At 35.8% G+C, this 26424-nt stretch overlaps 2 protein-coding genes across 3 annotated transcripts; both read left to right on the forward strand.

Moving 5' to 3' along the window:
• The first annotated feature begins 921 nt into the window (after positions 1 to 921).
• LOC107460296 (aldehyde dehydrogenase family 3 member H1) lies at positions 922 to 7752 on the forward strand. The gene is made up of 10 exons (XM_016078657.3): positions 922 to 1368; positions 3853 to 3921; positions 4013 to 4109; positions 4236 to 4442; positions 5868 to 5983; positions 6086 to 6190; positions 6267 to 6439; positions 6552 to 6642; positions 6856 to 7005; positions 7260 to 7752. The coding sequence occupies exons 1-10, from the start codon at positions 1132 to 1134 to the stop codon at positions 7491 to 7493; spliced, it is 1479 nt and encodes a 492-aa protein (XP_015934143.1). The 5' UTR covers positions 922 to 1131; the 3' UTR covers positions 7494 to 7752.
• A 10911-nt stretch (positions 7753 to 18663) lies between these two features.
• LOC107460299 (uncharacterized) lies at positions 18664 to 23920 on the forward strand. Of its 2 annotated transcripts, none has more exons than XM_052252407.1 (5): positions 18664 to 18979; positions 21315 to 21453; positions 22206 to 22237; positions 22859 to 22945; positions 23298 to 23920. In XM_052252407.1, exons 1-5 carry the CDS (start codon positions 18815 to 18817, stop codon positions 23421 to 23423), a joined length of 549 nt encoding a protein of 182 aa, XP_052108367.1. In that variant the 5' UTR covers positions 18664 to 18814; the 3' UTR covers positions 23424 to 23920. The 2 variants fall into 2 exon arrangements, with proteins under 2 accessions (XP_052108367.1, XP_015934146.1); XM_016078660.3 differs by having other exon boundaries at positions 18669 to 19012.
• Positions 23921 to 26424: the final 2504 nt, after the last annotated feature.

A 26424-nucleotide genomic window follows, 5' to 3' on the forward strand; every position in this document is an offset into this window, starting at 1 on the left:
TGCGATTTTCACATTCAAAAACATTTATATTACCATTATTTCATCTAATGAACTCTTTTGATTTGAATATTAAAATCTCTTGTAGGTACATCCCACTCTTATAGAGATACTGACTTAGAATAAAAAAATCCATCATAGCTTCATGTCTCAATATTATAAATCTATGTTCTGTGAGATAATCTTAAATTCACCTCGCTAGCAAATAATAATAATAATAATAATAATAATAATAATAATAATAATAATAATAATAATTTTAAGGCTATCAAGTTAAATAGTTTGTTTGGATATTAATAGAAAAATTTTATAAATTTTAATTATTTTTGTAGAATATTTTATTTAATTTAAAATAAAAAATTTGATATGCTTTTACAAAGGAAGAAATTTTCAAAATTTCTCTTCTTTAAAACTTGATCGATAAAAAGAAAATAATTTAAAATTAAACTTACTACACATGTAAATCATCTTATGTTATTTTGTTGTATATATAAATAAAATATTTTAAAATTATATATACACATATATATTTAAATTCTAAAATTATATAATATCTTAAAAAATTTAATCTTAATATACTATTAATATAAAATAACTTTATATACACCTAATTACGAATACTATATCATAAAAAATAATTATTATTTTTATTAATTATGTAAATAATTATTAAAAAATAGATATAATTATATAATTGTATAAAATATTTTAGAATATCATACGAAAAAAATTAACCTCTATTTTGAACTCTTCAAAATTTTAAAATATTCTATAGAAAACAGTGTTAAAACAAGGTAGAACCCTTAAAATATCTTGTGCCCGAAATTGTAAGGACGACCACCCCGAACTCCAGGAGGCGCCCGTGGGGAAGAACAGACACGACGCGATCAATACCATATATCAAATGATATAAGTATATAAGCAAGCAGTAGTACAAGACACTACAGCACCCGTCACACCCTATCCTTAGCTTACTCCGCTCATTACAATTTCCTACGCCTTGTTATAATTTCTTTGCACACGCTGCGCTACCAATTTCCAATTGCAAGCCCCCACACACTCATCTCATCTTTTCACCTTTTTTATTTCATTGACTCTGGGTTGGGCGTCTCGCCTTCGGGTTCAACAATAACAATGTCGTCTTCGACGAATGCAGATGAAAAGAAGAAGGAATCGTTCAACGCAGAAGCAGCGTCACTTCTTGTCAATAACTTAAGGGCGACTTTCGCTTCGGGTACAACGCGAAGCTACGAATGGAGAGCGTCGCAGCTCAAGGCGCTTATCAAACTCTGCGACGCTCACGAGCAGCAGATCATCGACGCGCTTTACTCAGACCTCGCCAAACCGCCACTCGAAACCGTCGCTTACGAGGTCTCTGTTCTTCTTCTTCTTTATCAACCACCGCCACCTCCTTTGTCGTTTATTCTTCTCTCTACTCCTACATGATTGAGTTTTACTTTTTTTTTCCCCCTTTGCTTTTCAGCCGTTTACACCTTGTTTATTGGTTAACCTGCAATGGGTTCTCTGCGTATCAATAACCAATAACCAATTCGTTGCTTGATAATTAGTATATCTCATGATTTTCCCCCACATTTAGAGTTGTGGTTGCGGTCAGTTCGTAGAATATTCTGAAAAATTGCGTTTACTAACTAATTAAGTCGCATTATTCCAGGCATAGCAATGAATACGGTTGAATAATATTAATTACTAATAACTTATTTTGCCTTCCACGCCGTCGGCCGTAGCAGACCACGGAGTAATTTGTGGCGGATCTGATCTCCATTAAATATTTGCTGCTGGTCAATGAATTTCGGAGGACAGATACACCTAAGTTGCTTTTTAGAAAATAGATAAGTAAAAGAGTTTTAGATCAAACTCATACTATAGTATATGCAAGTGTAATCACTAATAATATAGGAGGGTGTTGAATTTCGTGTGCTATGAGAAACATTAATCCCTCTGTTCTTATCTTATTTTATTCCTGATGGTTCCGCTACTATAATTGTTGTCCCGAATTCTGAATACTGAATGAAGTTCCTATGGCCTTCTGTCCTTGTCAGAGACATTGTTCTGGATGGTTGTTATACAGGATTGCAGTTCATTTATGATGGAAGGCTACAGTTCCGCGGGGATTATACGATGTTAGGTTAGCCTATACCATATGCAACACTTTCATGCTGACGTGTTGTGCTGTTTCTTCATTTTGGAAAATTTAAGGCGGCGTTTGGTTTCAGAGACTAGATAGAATTACAAGGGACTGAAATGCAAAAACTCTTTCTATATCTTACGTGAAATAAGAAATCGAGACAACTATTTTAATTTTTTACCCTTTATTTTACCTCCAAAAAGTGAGGACTGTGAAAGCAAAACATGTAAAAAGAAAATTCTGTTATGCTATCTATCACTACCAGACATGATATAAAAATAGTTATTTTTGTGTGTCAAAGTTTGTGGTAGGGGTGCATGTTTTGTGTGTAAAAAGGAACTAGATGTGTGTCTTTGTGGTAGTAGGGTGCTTGGTTAGTGCTAAATAGCAATTCATTTATTGATGATTCACTTTGGTGGTGGAAGTGTTGCTGTGTGCGGTTGCTGTGAGCATTAATGGCACTCTCTTCAGCTCCCACATGGCCTTTCTCCTTTTTATGTGGGGGCCACTCTACCTTTGCTTGTGAAATTTTCATAGGTTGTATAGGTTCTTACATTTATTTCAATGACAACTACAATGGTGGTAAGGTTTTTCTTGAACAACCGTCACAGGGTGTGAAGTGAGTATTGCTTTGGTAATTGGTTGTGGCCTTTCTTTTTTTACCCTTTTCTTTTTCTTCTTTATTTATTTATTTAATTTTTGTTTTTGGAGTTTCCTTCCTTTTTTTGGTTTGTGGTAGACAGGTAGTACACCTGTTCATACATTGTGGGTTGTTGAACTAAAACAATTGGATTATTTTTTCCCTTCCTTCTTTCACAAAGTTGAAAAATAGAATTCCAGTCAGTTTAGCTCAGCAATGCTACTGGTTAATTGTTATAATAAATAATCAGATTATTAAATGAAGCATGAACGGTTGATTTTGGATGTTGTGTCTATGAAGGATTTTTCATTTTTGATATTATGTGCCTATTTAAGTTTGAACCATGTACCAATTAAGGTGCCTATATGGATCGGATGGCATTGTGTTGCAGAAGACCTTCCCAAGTTTTACTCCTAAATGTCTGCCTGAAACACTTTTGCACCAGAGAAGGGGAAAACTCTGCGCATTTGGAGCCGGAGTCTTGCTTTGATACTCTCTTAAATTTTAAGTAATGAAAAACTATGGTTAAAATTCCAAAAAGTCGAAAACTTCAATGATGCATATTGGACTGGTTAATTCTCATTTGAATTTAGTTTGGATCTTAGGCTGCTGCTGCTCAGTTCTGCCTAACTTGACTTCTGCACATTTTGTTTATATCATCAAAGTTAGTAAAATTTTGTTCTGTCTGTCTATGGAGGTAGTGTGACCTCTGATAGCCTTTGGTATTATATCTATTTTGGTAATTGGAGTTTTCAACATGGGCATGAAGGGCAAAATGTAGGATGAAACTGTAGTGCCTAGTGGTTTCTGTTTCCATTCTTAAATATTTTTATTTTCAGGATTTTGTAAATGGAAAATAAAAAAAATTAAAATAAGAATTTATTATTTTCATTGGTTTCACTTTCTTGTTTACAAAATCCTAAGAGTAGAAGAAAACTAAAAACTAACCAATCCCTCATTGTTGTTTGTTAGGTTGTTCATTTATTGAACAAATTATGTTTACCGTAAAGTACAATAGTATTAAATATGTCATTTTGTGGCTTTGCATGACTGATGGTATTTATTGCAGATTGCTATGTTCAAAAATTCATGCAAAGCTGCACTCAAGGAGTTGAAACGCTGGATGACTTCAGAAAAGGTACTATTACTTTCTTATAAGCGAGAAATTTATCCCTTGGACAGAGTGCTTTGCTTGATTCTTTTATCAAATGCGTTTCTGTGTTATGTAGGTCAAAACTTCAATTGCAACCTTTCCTTCTACAGCTGAAATAGTATCCGAACCACTGGGGGTTGTGTTAGTCATCTCTGCATGGAACTATCCGTTTTGTATGTTAATATTTGGTTAAAGCTTGTTTCAAATGTTGAGTTGACAACTTATGTTCTCATGCCGTTAAGGTCTATCTTTAAAGTATATAAAGATGTTAATAATACATTTTCGATCTGTTTTTACAGTGTTGTCACTTGAACCAGTCATTGGAGCTATTGCAGCTGGTAATGCCTTGGTTCTAAAGCCATCAGAAATTGCTCCAGCCACATCATCACTGCTGGCAAAATTGCTAGGGGAGTACCTAGATAACTCCTGTATAAGAGTTGTTGAGGGAGCAGTTGATGAAACATCTGCATTGCTGCAGCAAAAGTGGGACAAAATTTTTTATACAGGTCCTTATCATTTTTCTAGAACTTTCTGAATTTCTTTCATGGTTTATGATTTTGAAATGATACGGTTTTCTGTTTTAAATGGTGAAAACTCCCCTTATGGTTGATCTTCATTAAGATCTTATGCAAGTGTCTAATTGTAAAAGCTTTCTGGATAGTTCAACAAGTGCATTGTTTTACCAGAAATCTTTAAAGATTAAAAATCATGTGCCTCGTTCAAATCACATGACTGTTTCCCAGCTTGCAATTTACAGTTTCTATGTCATTCATATCTTGTTTGATGATGTTATTTTAGTCATAAATGATATCCTGTTTGATACATGGGATTGACAATGATCATATGAACCTTACCGTATCTGATGTCACTTATTGCATCTGATAGCATTTGGTATTCATTTCAATTTGTCCCGAAATCATTATTGTACGATTGTTGAATCAATGTATGCAGTTTTCATGGATATATACTTCCAGAGAGCATTTTCCTTTTCATTATATAGTGGCCAACCTACAAGTTGTTTCTTATGAAAAGCTTTATTCTTTCCCCCACCTTTTTTTTGGGAATAGGAAATACTTCATTTTTAAATAATGGCTGGCTGGGTTGCTATGGAATTTTGGTTGTGGATAGCACAGTATACCTCTACAATGCAACTATTATTTGCTGTCGAATTGGTTATCTTAGATTGAAATTCAGAGCAGGGACTCTGCATCTTGAGATATTTTGAGTGTCATGTAACAATATTAAATCATATAATTAATTGGTCAAGAATGTGTTAAGTATCTAAGGAAAGTAGGAAACCACACCCGTCCACAGAAGCTTCACTCTATCGACATTGACCTAGTGATAGCGAGTTTGCTACTGGCTATCAGTATTCGATATTTACCTTAATTCAGCCTATAGGTAGCCTTTTCCATGGCGTCTACAACTGAGTCTCTGATATCATTGTTAAGTATCTAAGGAAAGGGAGAAACCACACTTTAAAAGCTAGTTATTAAGTGGGAAGAACCACTCCTTAACTACAACATCAAGCATCCCGTATGTGAGATGTTCACATATCTTGTTGAACAAGGCAGTATGACACTTGCAGCTCTTCTAAGCAGTATTCATATATGCTGCTATAATGATAGATAATTGATGCATAGATATGAGTTAACTTTGTATCTCTTGGCATTATTGTTCATTCAAAAGAGGACAATGAATGAGGTTATGCCTTGCTCCATGCTCAATGGGTGTGACCAAGTGCCTTAGTTTAGCTGCATTGGTTGTTCTTGTATCTGGAACATATTGAGACTTTTATTGTCGGTCTTATGTATGAATTCCAATTATTAATTAATATAGGGGGATTTATTATCTTCTCCTGTTATGATTACTTGAGATTTCTGTTGCATACAGTAATCCCTAACACTAAACTAACTTTCTTTTAATTTTAGGAAATGGAAGGGTCGGGCGCATAGTGATGGCTGCTGCTGCTAAACACCTGACACCAGTAGTGCTGGAGCTTGGAGGAAAATCTCCGGTTGTTGTTGATTCAAATATTGATTTGAAGGTATAACTTTGCGTCACTTTTCTATTGTCAATCACTTGCTACCATACTGATTTCCTTGCATTTGATTTTGACTTTAAATAAATTTGAAATTGACCTGGCAAGGTAGCAACGAGACGAATAATTGCTGGAAAGTGGGGTTGTAACAATGGACAAGCGTGTGTTTCTCCAGATTATATTATTACGACAAAAGACTATGCTCCCAAGTTGGTAATAACTTCCACCCCAAGTGTAGTTGGGATTATAAATCTTTATTTCATAACTGCTTAGCGTTTCCTGTTTCTAGGTGGATTCCCTCAAGGCCGAATTGGAGAAGTTTTATGGAAAGAATCCGTTGGAATCAAAAGATTTGTCTCGTATAGTGAACTCCAATCACTTTGGTCGTTTGACAAAGTTCTTGGATGATGAGAAGGTTTCTGGGAAGATTGTATTTGGAGGCGAAAAAGATAAAAGCAAACTGTAAGCTCTCTGTCTGCTCTAACGAATAACTTCATCGATGAAGTATTTATTTAGTGTATACTGTATAGTAAAGATCTTGACACTATCATTTATATTTTCCCTTAAATTGCAGGAGGATTAGCCCCACTATTCTATTGGATATCCCACGAAATTCCCTGATAATGCGTGAGGAGATATTTGGTCCTTTACTTCCCATCATAACGGTGAGAATTAAGACCCCAACGTAACTTTAGTGAAAGGTCTTTTGTAAAGATATTGCATTGTTTGCTTGTATTTTCCCCGGTTGCTTTTACAAGAAATCTAATATACAAAATGAATAGTTGCATGTTTACCAGATGAGAAAGTAAGTTGTATGTGCATCAATACGTGGGACAAGTGCATTTCGGAAATAAGATTCACTTCCTTGTTTGAAACAGGTTGATAAACTGGAAGAAAGCTTTGATGTGATCAATTCAGGAACAAAGCCTCTCGCTGCGTATTTGTTTACGACCAACAATAAGCTCAAGGAACAGTTTGTAATGAATATTTCTGCAGGAGGTTTGGTTGTCAATGACACTGCATTACATGTAAGTATTGTTTATGGTTTGAAATGTATCCCTGAATGCCTCCTATAACAAGTGATTCACAAGTCTTTTGTAAAACATGTTTTATGTACCCAAGTCTTTTTTATTGGTTCATACAGAAATTAGTTCTACTCTAAGTAATATTTTGGCTTTTACACCTTTACATCCATGCTATTCATTTCATTATGTTTAATTCATTTGAAATCTCAACACACTTGTGCTTTTGTTTTTCCATTTGGCCTTTTTCCTTGGGGCAGCTTGCAGTAAATACTCTGCCTTTTGGGGGAGTTGGGGAGAGTGGAGTCGGTGCATACCATGGAAAATTCTCATTTGATGCATTTAGCCACAAAAAAGCAGTTCTTTATCGCAGTTTTCTCGGTGATGCACCAGTAAGGTACCCACCATACACAAATATAAAGATGAGATTGTTGAAGGCACTAGTTGGTGGTGGCTTACTTGGTATAATTCGTGCCCTGTTTGGATTGTCCTAGGCTCAGTTAGTAGTCTTGGAAACTTGATGCTACTGATATTTGATTCATCATTTGTTCTACCTTGTATTTTAATGTCCAGTGACATAGTCATACTTTGCTATTTTCTTTTAAACTATCAAAAGTTCAATTTTTAAGATGTTCCGTGGTTACTCTTTCTTGAGCGACTAATCCAGTTCAAATTTATGTATTGATAATTTGATATTCATTTGTAGTGTTTCTGGGCACGAAATTTATTTCTTCTTAAATGAAAATTTCTAAATACCCGCTTGTTACAAACCTTTGTGCTTTGATGTTCTCATAGCGAAGTGGCTCGGCTTTGACATCCAAGGCCCTCTATTTAACTTGTCAAAAAGGGCGAACAAGGCTAGAAAATTTATCCCGCCAATAAAATAATGCCTGGCTTTTTAGATAGCAGTATATTAAGATAGCTGAGTAGTGAAAGGAAATGAGCTACCAGCTGCCATAACTAAATTAGTTATGCTTACAGTTTGTAGAAGTTAGTTAGTTAGCAATAGCAGTGTGAATTTAGTTAGGCAAATTAGAGTAGTTAAGATTATAGTTAAGCTTATGGCAGCCAGTACATAAGCAGTGACATGTATCTGTAGAAATGTAAAGATTCATCATTCTAAAGTCAGAATTCATATTAGAAACTTTTCAAACTCTACTCTTGCAATCTCTCCTCTCACCCACTTTCTCTGCCACCAAGAATAGAGATTCAACATGGTGCAGTAAGCTTGATGGTTTTCTGAGATTTGTTGTGAGTACCTTCAATTTTCAAGGTTTAATCAACTTTTGTGAATTCTGATCTTGTGATTCAAGCTCATTTTCAGCGAGATCACAAGAAGATCTGATAAGTCCAGAACCTCATGGACACTCAAATTCAAATAATCAAGATTTCTCCATGGCTGAATTCCAGCGATTCACGAAAATGATGGCACAATTCTCGTCAATTCAAGCTTAAGCCCTGAAAGCGACATTGAATCTCAATCAAGATCCCTCAAGCTTTACTTCTTACATCCAAGTGAGAATCCAGGTAACGCTCTCACTTCAACTCCACTAACAAATCAAAACCACCACTCGGGCGCATTCTACATGGAAAGAATAAGATCAAATTTGTGGATGGATCATTGCTAAAACCTGATGAGGCAGATAGCAAGTTCGATGCATGGGATAAATGCAATATACTTGCACTCTCATGGCTACTTGCGCCACTAAGTCAAGATATTCTCCAAAGTGTCCTTTCGTACAACAATGTGTGTGAACTTTGGAATGACCTAAAGCACAAATTCTAAGAAGGGGATGCATTTAGAGTAAGGGAGTTGCAAGAAGAACTGTTCTCAATAAAGCAAGGAAAGATGCCAGTGACAGTCATATTTCACAAAACTAGGAATCTGGGAAGAACCCAAAAAATTTGAACTAGTTCCTAGTTGCAAGTGCATGAAAGAATGTGGTTGCGGACTTGGTATAATGAGACGATACAAGAAAAGAACAAATGCAATTCGATTTCTAAGGGGCTCAATGACTAATACTCCATTGCCAAATCCCGAGTAATGTTGATGAAACCCTTCTGAGAGGTTGCTGCGATTTATCAACTTTTTTTGTAGCAAGAAAGACAGCTAAACCAGCCAGAGATGCTAAATTCCAAGATTCTGATAAACGCAACACTTAGAAATGGATCGCTAAACATTAGAGGGAGAGGAAGGGGATGTGGAGTTAATGGAAGTGGTTGAGGACAAGGTCCTCCCAAGCTGTGTGCTCACTGTGGCATCTGATTGATAGTTGTTATCACAAACATGGGTCCCCCCATATGCAGCGAGCTCAACAAGGAACCACCATAAACAACTTGATGGTCGTTGAGAGCGATGAAGAAGACAACAACAAGCTCTCGTCTTAGGGAGGAGAATATCAAGATTTTGGGGAATTGTTCACTAATGATCAAAAGAAAGCCTTAATCGCAATGTTCACACAGCAAACACAATTATTTACTTGTAACAATGATTCAGCAACAACAGTTCTTCCCCCCCTCTTCAGATGTATTTGAAATTCTCAGATCATATACACAATCTGATTTTTCTCAAAAATGGATCTTAAATACAAAAGCAACTGCTCATGTATTATTTGCACTGAAATTATTTCAATCTTACAAAGTCATTAGCCCAGTAATTGTCAAAATGTCGAACAATTCACAGACTGTCTCCACCATATGTGGCATAGTTTCCTTCACTAAAGAATTCTACTTAACTGATGTCTTATATGTCCCTAGCTTCTCTTTTAATCTGATTTCAATTTCTAAAGCCACCAACTCTCTATCATGTCAAGTTTTGTTCAATCATATTAATTGTGAGGTGCAGGATTAGCTTTCCTTGAAGACGATTGGAGTAGCTGAGCTTGAGAAAGGATTTACATACTAAAAGAAAGACATGATATAGAGGCAAAAAAATCTAAAGGCACCAACTAAGCACACTAACACGGTCAAACACATTAATGCTGTTAATCAATTAGACGAGTTCCATCTCTGGCATTGTAGGTTAGGTCATGTGTCAAATGATAGGTTTAAAAATTTTGAAAAACAATACAATGAGTTAGATTACACTCCACATGTTCTTCCTTGTGAGTTCTGCCATTATGTCGAGAAGAAACATTTATCTTTTAGTACAAGTAAGATTCGATCAGATAAACAATTTGATCTACTTCATGTTGATGTTTGGGGCCAGTGGCCAACCCTTCATAAATGGTCACAAGTATTTCTTAACCATTGTAGATGATCATTCTTTTGGTTACATTTCATGAAGAACAAATCCGAGACACCTTCCATTTTGCAAAATTTCATTCTTTTGGCTGAAAATCAACACAATACTCATAAAAAATGTAAGATCAAATCATGGCACTGAATTTAAAGCTTTAAAAAAAATTTTCAACTCAAAAGGCGTTCTTCACCAGACCTTGTGTGTTGAGACTCGTCAACAAAATGGGGTCATGGAGTGCAAACACCAAGATATATTGTACATTGCTAGAGTCATAATTTTCAAATCAAATATGCCTAAGTGCTTATGTGATTATACTGTAGCATATGCTGCATTCATAATAAACAGAATCCTAAGATCATCTTTAAAGGATAAGTGCCTATATAAGATTTTACGTAATAAGCTGCCTTCTATTGAGCATTTAAGAATTTCTCATTGTTTGGCCTTTTTATCTGCACTAACTAGCAATAGAAGAAAACTTGATAAAAGAGCATCAAAGTGTGTGTGTTTCTGGGTTTACAATAAGGCACAAAAGGATATGTTTTCTATGAAAACAGCTTTCCATTTCATGATCTCTTCAAAATATGCACACACAAACAGTTGAGTCAATACCACCTGCTGCACCAGTTTTTCATGCACTAGATCCAGACGACACTTGTTTTTCAAATCCCACCAAAGATGCAAGTTTTGACTCAATACCACAAGAAATACACAATTCTTCTTTACTTGAAAACTTAGAAGCTAGTGACACTCAATGCAATACCAACTCACAACTTCCACTACACTTACCACAGTATAACATTGTGTTCCTTCAAACACAGCCTCACCAGCACAATCAATTTCACACACCTCTACAAAAATTAACAAGATTAATAAATAAGCTTCTTTATCTCAAAGACTTTCAGTGCATGCAAACTTCAGTATCAAGCACAGATGACTCCAATTTCGAGAAATATTCCAGTTGCAATTATATTAGTTTGAATAGGTATAGCCCTTCACAAAGAGCCTTCTCTATTGCCATATCCAACAACACAGAACCACAATCCTATGAGCAGGCAATTATGCATGACTGCTGGAAGGATGCGATTAAGGCCAAACTTGATGCATTAGAGACCTAGAATGAGAGCTCTTTCAGTAGTTAGGAATCGTCTTCCAAGAATGATGGAGGCATTTTCATCCTCCTCCATGTCATAGATCACAAAATCTACTGGGAGAAAAAACTTTTCCACTTTGACAAAGACATTTTCAACTACTCCATGTGTATATTTCATTGATTTGTCCGCCATTTATCCTTGTTGGTCTAACTTCTTAGATTTGTAGCTTCTTTATCACAGACAAGAATTTTTCGAAAGTGCTCCCAATGGTGCATGAAATTCGGAAGCTCCCTAGATCCTTCATCTTTCTTGGCAAATCTCTTTGAATTATGGAACTATATTCTTCGGTCATCACCACTATTTCATCTCCTTTCTATGAATGGAATGTTGATGTGAAGCTTCTTGAACCCCTCCAAAAAGTTGGAGAATTGTCCATCAAGATGTTGTTTTTGTAGCCTTTGAGGAAAAGAAATTCCTGGTTGATATGGCTTCATTGTTCTCTTCTCTTTTAGAGCAATAATTGGTACATAAGCCTCCTTCTTTTCTATCTCCTCCTCTCCAGAGTGTTCTTTATCATAATGACCTTGCATTCTTCTCTTGGATTTATCACTGTATCACTTGAAAAAGTGTTAGATGGCTTCTCTGTGAGTTGTTTGGCAATTTGTCCAATTTGTATTTCTAGGTTTTTAATGGAGGCACCCTAATTTTGGAAGTTCACTCTTGTCTCGTTCATGAAGCTTCCAGTGTGTTGTATGAAGATAGAGGTGGATTGGGCTAGTTTTTCAAAGGTGGTTTTAATAGAAGAAAATTTAGTTTCAAGAGAAGAAAGTCTTTTGGTGAATTATGTCACCCCACTATCACTTGATCACTTCACTCACTAAAATATCAAGTAATTCATCAACCCACTCTAATTTAGAGGACTTCTTTGTGGATAGTTTTTTTCTTGCTTAGAAACAAGCAACAACTTAAGTTTGGTGTTGTGATGCATGAGTATCTTTAGTTATTTTCTTGGTTGATATGGCTTCACTGTTTCTTTCTCTTTTGGAGCAATAGTTGGTGCACGAACCTCCTTCTTTTCTATCTCCTCCTCTCCAGTATGTGCTTCATAGATTATGGTTTCTTTACCCACGGTTTTCCCACTTCTCAACATGATGGACTTCCATTCATCTCTTGGATTTATCACTGTATCACTTGGAAAAGTGTTGGATGGCTTCTCTGTTAGTTGTTTGACAATTTGTCCCATTTGTATTTCTTGGTTCCTAATGGAGGCACCCTAATTTTAGAAGTTGACTCTTGTCTCCTCCATGAAGCTTCCAGTGTGTTATATGAAGGTGGATGTGGATTGGGCTAGTTTTTCAATGGTGGTTTCAAAAGAAAAAAAATTTAGTTTTAAGAGAAAAAGTCTTTGGTGAATTTTAATTTCATGATCACATAGTTTGGAGTTTACCCTACTATCACTTGATCACTTTACTCACTAAAATATCAAGCAATTCTTCAATCTACTCAAATTTAGAGGACTTTTTTGTGCATAATTTTTTTCTTGCTTGTCCACAAGGAAGATCTTATGTTTTGTATTGTGATGCATGAGTATCTTTAGTTGTTTTCTTTAGTGTTTCTTTCAATATAGATTAGTGATTTTCTTAGTCTTAATTAAGATTTTAGTGTTTTTAATCAATATTCCTTAAAGTTTCTTTGGGCTATGGTATGCATAGAAAATAGTTGAAAATGAGCAAGAACAAGGTTGAAAAGTAGCAAGCAACCATAGCACTAAAGAGCAAGGAGATTTTAGAAGAAAGTTAGTAAAGAACAAAGAAAAAGAGAAGAACAAGAAAGCCAAGACTGAAGGAGCACTTCCAGTGAACTTTAGTGAGTTGCCAACTCTGATCTCTTCACACTCCAAAAAGCATAATTTGAGCTAAAAAGGTACAAATTAAGCGGTTCTAGCGGCATTAGAAAGTTGGTGTTCAGAGCATTTCAACAATATATAATAGTCTATAGTGGACATGCTTGTAACACAGCCAAATCTGTGTTGAACGCATCCCCATCTCAGCTGCAAGCTTCCCTGTGCCTCACGCAGCCTCCCATGTGCCTCATGTCCCCCCTCTTTGCACCTCGCATAGCCACCAACCTCACCTACAGGGGCTGCCTTTTCTTCATGTGCCTCACGCACCATATGCTACGTGATGAATCCATATTTGATGGTAAATTTTGGATTGAATTGAATAGATTTCATCACATAAACCCACATTTTATTCACTTAAATAGCATACTTTTGTGTTTTCTCTCTAAATTGTGTCTAAATGTGAAAACATACTTTTTTATGCCTAATTTAATCAATTTTATTTCACTTTCATTCCATTTGATGCCGTGATGTTTTTGGTGAATGATTTCAGGTGCAATAGATAAGAGTGGTTTGATAGGAGTGAAAAAGAAGCATGCAAATGGGAGAAAACATGGGGAAATAAAGGAGAAGAGCATTTTAGAGTGTTCATACACACAACATCCCGTGCATACACACGAGATGAGAATCAACAAGTGTGTGTACGCACACATCTGTCCGTACACACAAGTCCCAGCGCGTGACTTCATTAAAATGTCACGTGGCTCGCGATTCTGGAGGATGGGAGGCCCAATTTTGCATGGCGTGAAACTCATATGGAAGGGCCATGAAGGGGAGAACATACAAAAACACACTTAAGGCATTTTTAGATAGTTTTTGCGAAGTTTTGGTTTAGTTTTCCTTAGAATTTTCTCTCAACTTTCTTAGGGTTTAGTTAGGGTTTATATTGCAAGCTTACAATTTTCATTTTGATCTTGGATTCTAGATTAATTCCATTGTAAGTATTTCTTGATTTTTTTCTTTAATCACAATACTTGTGCTACACTTTCTTATAGTTTAAGTCACTTTGTTAATATACTTGTGCTACACATCTGTCCGTACACACAAGTCCCAGCGCGTGACTTCATTAAAATGTCACGTGGCTCGCAATTCTGGAGGATGGGAGGCCCAATTCTGCATGGCATGAAACTCATATGGAAGGGCCATGAAGGGGAGAACATACAAAAACACTTAGGCATTTTTAGATAGTTTTTACGAAGTTTTAGTTTAGATATATATATATATTTGCAATTTTGATTTCTAGTTGATGAATTTGATGATTTTGGTTATTGCATGTTTGTTTGAGTTGCCATTGTTGATTTTGTTCATTGATTGTTCATAGTTTTAAGTATTTTTGTAATTTTGCTATGTTTTGTGATTATTCCCACCAAGTGTATGTTTGTGGAAATGTTCATTTTGAATATGGAGTAAATTTTCACTCCTTGGCTTGGGGCAATAAGTATGTAGGATACTAGAGTCATAATGTCTAATATTTAGTGGTGATTGTTGGATTGTTAGTTGTTCTTGTTTCCACTAACGGTAGCTTTTTACTAAGACAATTAGTAAGTTAGCTAGGATTTGTGGATTAAGAACAATTATGCTCACTTGACTTACTCTTCGATGTCAAGGGTTAACTAGGTGAGACTAATCCATTATAATTGCCATAGTTATGTTGACACGGAAAGGATTCCTTCTCTCAACCCAAGCCAAGGTTCCATTTATGTCTTGAATCATAATTCACTTTGCTTAATCTTGCTTCTTTTTCTTTACTTGCATTGGTTGTTTGTTAATTCATTTATCAGTTCATTAATTACAATTTTTATTGTTCTTTGATTCTTTTAATTTTTGCTTATATTTGAAACCCCCGATTTCACAACCGAACTTGTGCACTCGTAATCACTAGTTCCGTAGGAGACGACCTGAGACTTCAAACTCTCGGTTATTTTATTTTGATTGTGAAAAATCTTTGAATTAAACTATGATCGCTAGTCGGCTTGTCGGTTGGGACTATACTCGCAACGTGAAATTTTTTATACTTAAGAAATTTCTATATCGACTTTAAGCTCGCATCAAGTTTTTGGCACCGTTGCCTGAGAACTTAGTGCAATTGAGTGCCATAATTTTGGTTGTTGTGAATATATGAATAATGTAATAGCTTACTTTTTTGGTTTCTTGCTTGTTTTTGTTAGTAATTAGGATTTTGTTTCTCTTGTTTATTGATGTTTTATGTTCTTATTTTCTACTTTCTCTATGAGTTATCACCCTCCTTGCGTGAGAGTTGGTTGTAATTATATTGTAGGGTATGACAACTGCAACTTTGGATTGCATTATGGGATGGGAGAACCAATTGAGAGAGGAACCATATGCATATGAGCAGCACTGATGGCAGCCACCTCCTCCATGTTACAATGAGCCAAACCCTCGCCGATGTGCATACCAAACCAAAAAATATGAACCATACCCCTTACATAACCCTCAACTACCAAACCTTCAAGCACCATACCACCCACCTCTATAGAATCCGAATGCTTATGCACCTTGCCACCAACCATATGAACTATCACCTCCTTACATACCACCTCAATATACTCACTAACATAAACCACCTTCCGATTATACAACCTTGTTCCCAACCAATGAACCTTTCTTCTCATCTAAATGTGAAGTTCTCCTAACCTTTTTCCAAGAACAACAAGACCTTCAAGCTTTTCTCTAAGAGCAAGAAGAATTCGGAAAGAAGCAAAGGCAATTCATGGCTACCATAGCCGAAGCGATGGACCACTTAGTTCTAATATGCTCAAACAATCAAAGCACTACCCTTGAGGAATGTGAAAGGTCAACTAAAGAGTATAATGAGGAGGAAAATACAGAGTCTCAAGTGGAAGAGAGGAGCTAAGTTTTGAATCGCAACAAGAGGAGGAAGGTGAGATGAGTGAGCCAAAAGAGGTAAAGGGAGAATTGAGGAAGGTTGATCAAGAAGTGAATTCCATCATTATTAATTTTCTGTCCACATTAGTCAATCCCCTCAATGATCTGGATGAACTTTTTCCATTGGATTTGGTATAGAGGTTGATGTAGACTTCACACAACCTCCCTGTTATGACTTGAGTGATGGGGAAGAACTTGAAGAGGTTGATGAAGAAAAAGTTGACAACCAAGAAGTGGAGTCTTCATGCAAGAATCTAGGAAGGTAATTCTATCCCAAGAGCAATTTGAGTGGGTAATAATTTCACCGATGAACTTCATTTGCCCACATTAATATGCTATTTTGAAAACAGATCATCAACTTAAGGACCTTTTTAGGTTGTTAAATGGTGGAGAATTAGAGGTTGGTTACGAAAGGGATCAAAATTTATTAAAGAAGCCAAATCAACATTTGGAATTCAAGTGTGGTGCAAGGCTCAATTGAGAGGACTCCGAGATTTAGTTGGGTGCTTTAATGGGAATGTTAGAATTAGTTCATCCAAATTGAGGCATAACGATCAGTAAGAAAGTGGATGGACAATTAAAGTATGGGATTCAGACATATACTTCCACAATCAACAATCTTGGGTCTCAACTACTTGTTTAGAACTTCTTGGGAGCTATATGTTGATGCACGAAAATTTGTCTCTCAACAAATTTCCCTTCGGCAAGTATACCGAATTGTCGTCAAGTAAAAACTCACAATAGAGTGAGGTTGAATCCCACAGGGATTGATTGGTCAAGCAACTTTAATTGAAAGAATGTGCTAGTTGAGCTAAACAGAAATTTAGTTGAGATTTGCAGAAAATTAAATGGCGAGAAAGTAAATTGCAGAAAATAAAGTGTAGAATCTTAAATGGGGATTTGGAAAAATGAACATGGAAATAAATGGCAGAAAGTAAAGAGAATGGGTAAGATCAGAGATGGGGGATTCATTGGGCTTAGGAGATGTTGCATTCTCCGGATCAAGTTCATTTTCATCTCTTCCTCAATCAATGCATTCATTGATCTCCTTGGCAATCTTAAGTGATTGGATCCCAATTCCTTGACAATCCAATCTCTCTAAACTTGAACAATTGCCCAATTCCTTGATTTAATTGCTCATGGGAAGAGATGAAGTATGGTCACTGATTAAACCACATGTATTTCCAAATCAAAGTGTTGGGAGGATTACATGCCATTATATCCGTCCAAACCCCAATTGGTCCAACATGAGAAAGCATTTCTAGCATGATCTCTTCATCCCTTTTCCAAGGCTCAGAGGAGATCCAATTATGGAGAGTTTCTTTTCCAAGACAACTAACCAATTGAATTAAGATTGAAATCTTTCTAGTAAATCAAGAGAAAAAAAAGAGGAAGAAGAATGAAAACTATAATTGATCCATCAAATTACAACAGAGCTCCCTAACCCAATGAGAGTGGTTTAGAATATTTCAACTCTAAAATATATTTAGAATATTTTTTGGAGTTAAACTAATCAAGAAATATCAGTAACAGAATTTTATCAGATAAATTTAGATCCGGTAGATACAAGTTATTATTATTGATACTATTTTGTCTAATATAAAAAAGAATGTTTTATTAGTATATTTTTTCTCTTTCTTATTTATTGTGCTACTTTTTCTTTCTCAGCTTTTTCTCTCTTTATTTCTATAGAATATTTTATTTATATTTGTCTCGTTGTATCGGAATGAACTATAATTTTCGTTACAGAAATCCTGATATACTAAGCTATGAAAAAAGACGGATTATTACACAGATGGATTAGAGAGAAAGGGTTATGCACGTGTGTGTGAGAGAGAGAGAGCACACCAGAGTTAGAGAAGAATGGAGTGTGGTTGCTTTATGCACGACATGTGGACCGTGATGCATAAATCGGACGGTTCAATATGTGTATCTAAATCGGACCGTCTAATTATTGATCTAATTCAGATAGTCTAATTCGTTGTCTTTTACCATCACAACTGCAATGAACATCTTATTTTCTAATAACGCTACGTTACACCAATTTTGTCTCTATTTTAAAATTAAAAAATGAAGAAGAATAAAAAATAAAAAAATAATTGTAACATCAACTTCAGAAGTTTAAGAAAATTTTGGAGGTAAAATTAAAAAAATTTGTGTTAAAATTAAAAAATTTTTGCGTTAAAATTTAAAAATTTTACTATTATTTTTTACTTGAATATTTATAATTGTGTAATTGTAATTTTACCTGTATTTAACTAGTATATATTTGTTGGTTAAATCTTGTTAATAATTTTTTTTAAAAATTACTAATTTTTAATTTTGAGATATAATACTTTTTAGTCTCATATTAAAATATAACTCTAAAATTATTTTTATATTAAAATTTTTTAATTTAAAAATTATTAAATTTAAATATTTAAAATAATATATTATATTTTTAATAATTTTATTTAATATTTAATTAAAGCGATGAATTCCAATTAAATTCCCATCAAACGATTAAACAAATAAACTAATCGCCTCATCGATTTATTGACCAGTTCGTTCTAACAACCTTGCGAAGAAGTATGGTAATGAGTTTTGTTGTGTTTTGCCCCCTCGCTTAGACTTGGTTAATAAGAATAGTTGGATGCGAATCAAAACTAGAGTGTTTGCGACATCCGGTTTGCCGAGATGAAAGTAAGTTGGAAGAAGACAACGAAGAAGAAGCGTTGTTTGGAGGCGTTGCCACAGTTCACCGACCTGCCTTTCGAGCACAATCAAGACGAGCATCCCCTTTACCCTCAGCCCCATCCAGAACACTCGCATGGCTCGGAGGAAGCACGACAACTTGCTAAGGTATTTCAAGCTCAGGGAGACAAGCTTGCTCTGGTATATATAAATTGATCATATTCCTTATTATCATTTTTGTTCTTTTTATTATTATTTGGAAGATGGAATCTGTGATGGGGAAACATGAGTGCATTTCATTTTGTAGTTGAGTCATGGCTCTTGGGTCATCCAGTTTATGTTTTTAGAAGTATAAATTGTCTTCATTACTTGACTTGATAGTAGTGCCTGGGAATGCAAATTCAAGGTCATGCGCCAAACCAAAATAAATCAAGGCCTCTGCGCCACTTCTTCACCTGGAAGTTGAGACATAACTTGTACATAGTTTATGTTGTCATACAAGAAACTTGTGAGGAAGGCAAGGAGAATGCTAAAAGGGATGCGAAAGATGAAGAAAAGAGCTTGAACTTAGAACCTCTCGAATTTCATATAATAGTTCCGATGGGTTCACTTAAGTACAGTTTTGCTATTTCAACCATCTATAGACAACAACTATGGCATACGGTCGTCACACACCCTAAAGTATTTTTTATTCAAATGGGCATGTGAAACACCTCACAAACTTTTACCATATCTTACAAAGCTTTCAACGTAACATTACAAGTTGTATGTGTAATTTACAAACCCGACGGTGTGATTTCAAAAAGGGAACTGTATATCACACGGTCCGTATGAACTCACGTATGCGTAGTTGTTTCGGTAGTTGGCTCCCTTAGTTGTTTAAATACATTTTCTGCTTTAAGTAAATCAATCTAAGTAGTGATTGGCTGCCTAATTGGGAAGAATAGAGTCCAATTTCGAAGACTTGACTATTAGGTTCAAGAAGGATGATTTTCTGCTGATAATTAAAACTGTGACCTTTCTTTGTAAAACCCTGATTTGCAGCTCAACATGACACCTGAAACAAGCACGCTATGTAGATATGTTCTGGTTGATTACCTCCGAAAAAGAGAGCAAGACTTTATCGATGAGTATTGACATTTTGCTTTATGCCTAGACTCTGTCTCTTCTCTTGATGGAAATACAGGCTCAGCCAAACAAGAAAATAACATACCTTATCCTCCTTAGAGTGTTACAACGCTAATTTAACTCTATCCAGAGAGATTTCAAGTGGTTTGCATGTGTTTTTCTATTGACTTCATCATTATATGAGCAGAATCTTTCTGATTGAATAATTTTCCTCCGATACTTGAAAAGTAGGATCTCTCTTCTTAGGCTCAATACCCATGAGAGGCCTTTGTTTTCCATTTTCTTTTATCACTTTGCAAATAAGCTGTGTCTATCTCATATAAATGTTCTCAATCATCCTACATTACATGTCAGCTGAATGAATGCAGTTTTCCAGGATGCTGTGGTTGGAGTTCTTCCAGTGTTGATTCGACTGTCGGAAGAGTTATATATACTCAGCATCTTGAATTACAATGTCTAAGGAAGCTAAGGCCTGATATAAGGATTTGATAGATGGTAGCAAGAAATCTAAACTAAATCGACAATTAAGACCAATCAGAGAAGGCTTTGGTAGCAGAGGCACATGAGATTTTGAAAAATATCAAATATTATATGTGAAAAATTGGATCTCATATCTTGTGAATTTCCTGATCAACTGCATAAGATTTATTTTTATTATAGGAACATGTTAAGTGACAACAATTTCATAAATTTTTGTCAAATCCTTCTTGCAACATTTTAAGTCCAACATTATCTAAGGATATGGAAAATACAACCTACATAAACACACTGGCATCCTTTTGCCTATTTACTGGCTTGGAAGGAGTTAGGCTTATAATGTTTAGGGAGTTAGTCCTGTGAACTTTGCGCTCTGGATATCTTACTGTGGGGTGGTTGATGGCTGTTAATGACATGACCAAAATTGCTTATATAGGCACTTGAGCATCAAGCTCTTTTAAGCTATGTGCAGAGCTTTATGAGAATAGAATACAATATGTTACAGACTTACAGTTTTACTTTCTTTTTTCTTTCCCTTTTTTTTAGCTAAAAATGCAAGCATGATTTGGTTTACTACTGACTGATTGCTACTCCTGCAATGCTTCTCTTCTTTTTTTCTCTTTACTTATGTGAGACTTCTTTGTTAAGTCTGAGTTATTTAATACCAAATGTTTGATTTCAGATTAACTTCTGTGAGTGTGAATCTAATACTTTCAATACTACTATGATATGTATTTGTAGTTCAAATTTGAGCTTTTTGATGATATCAATCATATGATATTATCATGAAATGGCATGCAACATGTCATTCATCTAGTCTTTGTTGATTGAGTAGGATCTGATTTGTACTGCGCTTTGCAACCAATATCACATCATGTTTCTGAATTCTTTTTTGCAGGATGGGAAGTACCGGGAAGCACTGGCTAAATGGGAATCTGCTCTTACTTTGACCCCTGATCTTTCAGTTTTGCATGAACAAAAGGCGCAAGTATTACTGGAAATTGGAGATGCTTGGAATGCATTGAAGGCTGCCACACGTGAGTCAAACCTGTATTTTCTATTTATTATGCACTAAATGAAACTACTATATTCCTGTTAGAAAATGAACTATTTCATGAAGTCTTTTTTTTGGTTTTTTTTCTTTTAACCATTATGAAGCAGCTTGTGACGAATTTAGCTCTGCCAAGGAAATTTTTTTGCATTGTAAAATTCACAGCTGCTTTTAGGGAATGATTTGTTTGGTTTCCTTTATGAATGTTGGGTGTGTCCTGCAACCATTAATCAGTTCTTCGTGAGTAAGTTTGTTTGATTTTGGGAGTAGGAAAGAGGCAATACCCGTGGGACACTGCAATTTATGCCACTACTTGGTGTATGTGGTTGGAGGACAATATGCACATCTTCAATGACATTTTTCTGACAAGCAAGTTTTAGGTTAGATGTTTGGCCTCTATTTGTGTAAGGCTCAGGATCTTTACACACAACTTTCAGATCATAAAGCTATGTTTCATGCTGAGAGATTGGAAATTATCATAAATAGTTCCTTTCTTTTCACTCTTCTATTTAGGACCTCTTATCATCTATGTTCTATTATTTTCTCTCAATCTCAATAACAATAATAACAATATTATAACAACAACAACAACAACAACAACAACAACAACAACAATAATAATAATAATAACAACAATAAATGAATGAAAGAAATTAACTCTGCCAAGGATTTAATTAGTTATATTGTGATTTTTTGGATGTTCTTTGTCAAAAATAATATATTTTCTTCTCTTGGCAGGAGCTACAGAACTGGAGCCATCGTGGGCTGAGGTGTGATGCTGATAACACATTTACTATGCATTTTATATTCTGTATTATCTTTTCCAATTTAAAACGTTCATTATCTTATACTCCATTTTTTTTATTACTTTCACTTTATAATCATGTTTTAGCAAAACACTAGGCGAAACTATTTTTTAGAACTTCAATCTTAAATGGCCCTCCTTATGACTTTGTTATGGCAGATTCACAATGTCATTTTGATCTGTTGGTTGACCTTACCTAGTGTGAAAGGATTTTGTCTGTTACTTTATACAATCCTATAAATCTATTTTCCCATATGAGCTGCTCTTTTTGGTATGACTAGTTATTTCCTTTTCCCACATTACTACTACAACACACTTGTCCACATTGTTTAACTACCTTAGTGAAACTAAACATGCCCTCGTTTCTAACATGATCAGCAAAGTTTCTTTGTGGTTGCAGTTTGAATAAATACAGCATTGATTACCTTCATACCTGTGTGAGAAATATGTACTACTATTAAGATTAAGATTATATATATCATATTCATTTGGACTCATCTCACACCTATTCTTGTAAGCTAGTAAGGAAGATGAAACAACATTTTAAATCAAATTAGTCTGAGCATTTCGATCTTGATTGTTGCAGGCTTGGCTCACACTTGGCAGAGCACAGCTGAACTTCGGTGAGCCAGATAATGCTATTGAAAGCTTCGACTCAGCTTTAGCTCTCAAGGTTTGTCTCCCTGATGCTCCTGGTAATTAGGTTAGATGCCTGTAGACATTTTCTAGAAAGCATGGTTTTTATGGGTTGAGGTTTTAGGTTTTACAAAGGGCTTTTGTGTGATACACAACGTGGTAAATAATATTACAAATCAACATTCAGTTAAATAAGCCGTTGGCCTTACATGTTAATTTTGATTAGCAAAACCGAATGAAAGATGAACTTACACCAATGCATTTTAACATCGGGTCAGTTGGATTTAGCAGGAAGTCGGCTTTGCTCTTAGATGCACTGTTCTGAAGCATACGTTCAACCAATTATTTTCCTTTTGAAATAGCTTAACCATGTTTATTGTTTTGTGCAGCCTGATTTTGAGGAAGCACGGGATGATAGGAAAACTGCGTTGCATCTCGTGAAAAAGAGAAAGCAACTTCAATCTAGTGACACCAGTACTCGTTATGTGGTAGGCAATAAGGGTGAAAGCTCATGAAGCTTTCTGCAACAGGGAAGAAAATTAATTATCCAAATATTCCATTTGTTGCGTATCCAATTGTGATTTGTGAACAACTTCGCATAAACTTAGTGGGTTACTAGTTAAATCAGTCCAGTAATAATTAAATAAATATATAAAATTATAATAAAATTTAAAATTTAAATAATAAAAGAAATGAAAATAATATTTAGAATTTATTGTGTGTAAAATAAAATATATGAAATAGGATTTATTTTGACATTTATATTTTATAGCGTATTGGAAAAATAAAACATATATGGTACAAGATATAGTATAGATATTTTATTTTGCACTATATATGTTATTAATACGACCTAGTAGAGCACCATTTTTGAATAAATGGTTGTGTATCCTCCGTTGGTGGCCATGTACCTGTAAAGTTCATGAAACGGTTTTGACGAGGGTTTGTTGTGAACTTGTTGGTTTTGACTGTGTTAAATAAAATGTACATGTGGTTTGATGCTTGGACCGAATTGGTTATTTGGCCGATTCACTGGTTTTTTTGGTTGAACGAGTTGGTCTAATCTGATTTTGCTAACTATGCTTTCGAGTTGAAATGAAGTTTTGGGAAAGAAATTATGTATTCATGTATATCTAATCCGAATCTATATAATTCAAGACCGGAGTAGCTTTTAATAAGATTTCGAGGTCATAATTGTTTAGCAGAAAATACAGGATTTTTTTGAAATAAATAAAATAAATATTTTAATTATTGAAATATGCATTTTGAAACTTTTTATCAGAAACCATCACATTTCTCATCTTGTTTACAGTGTAAACGAAATAAGTTAATACGTATCTTGTTTATACTGTAAATGAGAAAAGGCCAAGAAGAAATGTAGCCTATATTTTGTTTATAGTGTAAACGAGATACGTATTAACTTATTTCGTTTACACTGTAAACGAGATAAGAGGGTAATTATGATATTTATACTGTAAATGAGATATATCAAGACAAATTTTTAACGGCTATAAAAGGATGTGTAATCCTTTGTATTCTCCACAAACATTGTATTACTCCGTTTATACTGTAAACGAGATATGTCAAGATAAATTTTCAATGGCTATAAAAGGATGTGTAATCCTTTGTATTCTCCACAAACATTGTACTACTCTTTTTCTATCTATTCCTTCTGAAAAGAAGCCAAAAAGTCTAATAGTACTGGTTTCTTGGTTGTAAGTGTGTATCTGAATTGCCGTATGAAAAATAGTGATAATGGGGTAACATTTGAGTGTGAGAATCCCATTCTGTTGTGTACCTGGCCTGGAAGTTCATTGGCAGACTTGAAGAGTCTATATTGAGTTGCGTCAGTAGTAGTGGGAGAAAAGAGATTGAAAGAGTGGCGTATAGGTTGCTAGCACCGATTGGAAATGGAGTTTTTTAGTTTTATCTGTTTTGGCTCCATGGTGACGAGCATGTCCGCTTGATATTTGACATCCACGGGAGAATTATGACGGAGCAAGTGATGGAGCTTTCTGCGGAGGTTGGTAACGTCAGTGGCAGTGGATCTGATTCGTCAGACTTCGTCTAAGATGACCCACCTCTCATCACCATCGCCGATTCATGTTGCGAGTCCAGTGGCAGACATGGAGGTCGACGGTGAGCACTCTGACGAGGAGTATGTTGCGGATAGCAACGAGAGCGGTGTCTCCGAGGATGATGATGTGAAAGAGTATGTACTAGAGACCCCCGTTGAGACATCACCTAGTGTTCCGAGGGTTACCTGAAACTGTAGGTCAATCTCGGACGAGATTTGCAGTGGTGGCCGGAGCTGTCGTGTTCGACTTGTTGAACTTGGCGGTGCGGCTGATCCTTGTTCACCGAAGGGTGGTGGTACCTGCAAGAGACTCCGATGCTTAAGTTAGCACGTGCTTTAGGCAGGATTTTGTGTAGAATCAGAGTATGAGTTATACCTGGGTGCTCCAGTGTATTTATAGTAGTAGTATTGAGTGGCTTTCATTGAGATAAGATAGTTATCTTATCTTATCTTTTTAGGTGAACCGCCTCATCCGTTAAGGGCTAGTCGCCTTAGAGTGAGCTTCGTCCTTCGGTTGCACTTGCTTGGGCCTATATGATGATTTGGCCGAACACTTTTGGTAAGAGGTCGATGGCAACCGTCCTGAAGTGGTCGGTCGCTCGTGTCTTTAGTCCGTCCGGGTAGCCTAGCTCGACCCAGGGTATGAACACCTAGGTATCTTCTGCCTCCCCCGTACCTAATTCTGGCCTTGCCATCTGTACCCAGTCACTATGCTATGTTGGATCTAGATGCGATGCAAGAGAAGAACCCATTTTCCAACACGGGTCAGGAAGATTACAACTTGGACGGTGGGGTGGAGTTTACGGTTGGCCACAGATTTAAAAGCATAGATGCAATAATGTAGGGTGTGAAGAATTACAGCATTCACAGAAGTGCTGAGTATCGAGTAGTGGAGTTTGATCGATTAAAGTACAACGTGTGTTGCCGACAACATAGAGCAGGCTGCCCTTGGAGTCTCCGTGTTGCTCTCCGACAGAATCTTAGATACTGGTAGGTTAAAGATTCATTGTGTTCTATATACTCAGTTGTCATTGTTATGCTTGTTGAACCTGTTTACCACGGTTGTTCTATTTCGCTAGGGAGGTGCATAGGTTGGGAGGACCGCACACGTGTTATGGCACCTACAGTGTTGCTGGACCACTGACAGTTGGATAGTAGTCTCATCTGTCGTGTCATCCTCCCGTTAATACAATCAAACACGTCCGTTAGCATTTAAGTCCTACAAGGTGCAGTTAGGCAAAGCTATCATGTCAAACCCTCGTACAGGAAGGTTTAGATGGCGAAGCAAAAGGCAATTGCACAGATATACGGTGATTGAGAGGAGTCTTACAATAAGGTGTCAAGGTTGCTGCAAGCGCTGTAGAGTTATTGTCTCAGAACAATGTATGAGATCAACGTTGCACCATACTATGATCGGCACCTCATGGTGCCTGCCTGCA

Source organism: Arachis duranensis, chromosome 8 (genome assembly GCF_000817695.3).
Source record: "Arachis duranensis cultivar V14167 chromosome 8, aradu.V14167.gnm2.J7QH, whole genome shotgun sequence".
Classification (NCBI taxonomy): Eukaryota; Viridiplantae; Streptophyta; class Magnoliopsida; order Fabales; family Fabaceae; genus Arachis; species Arachis duranensis.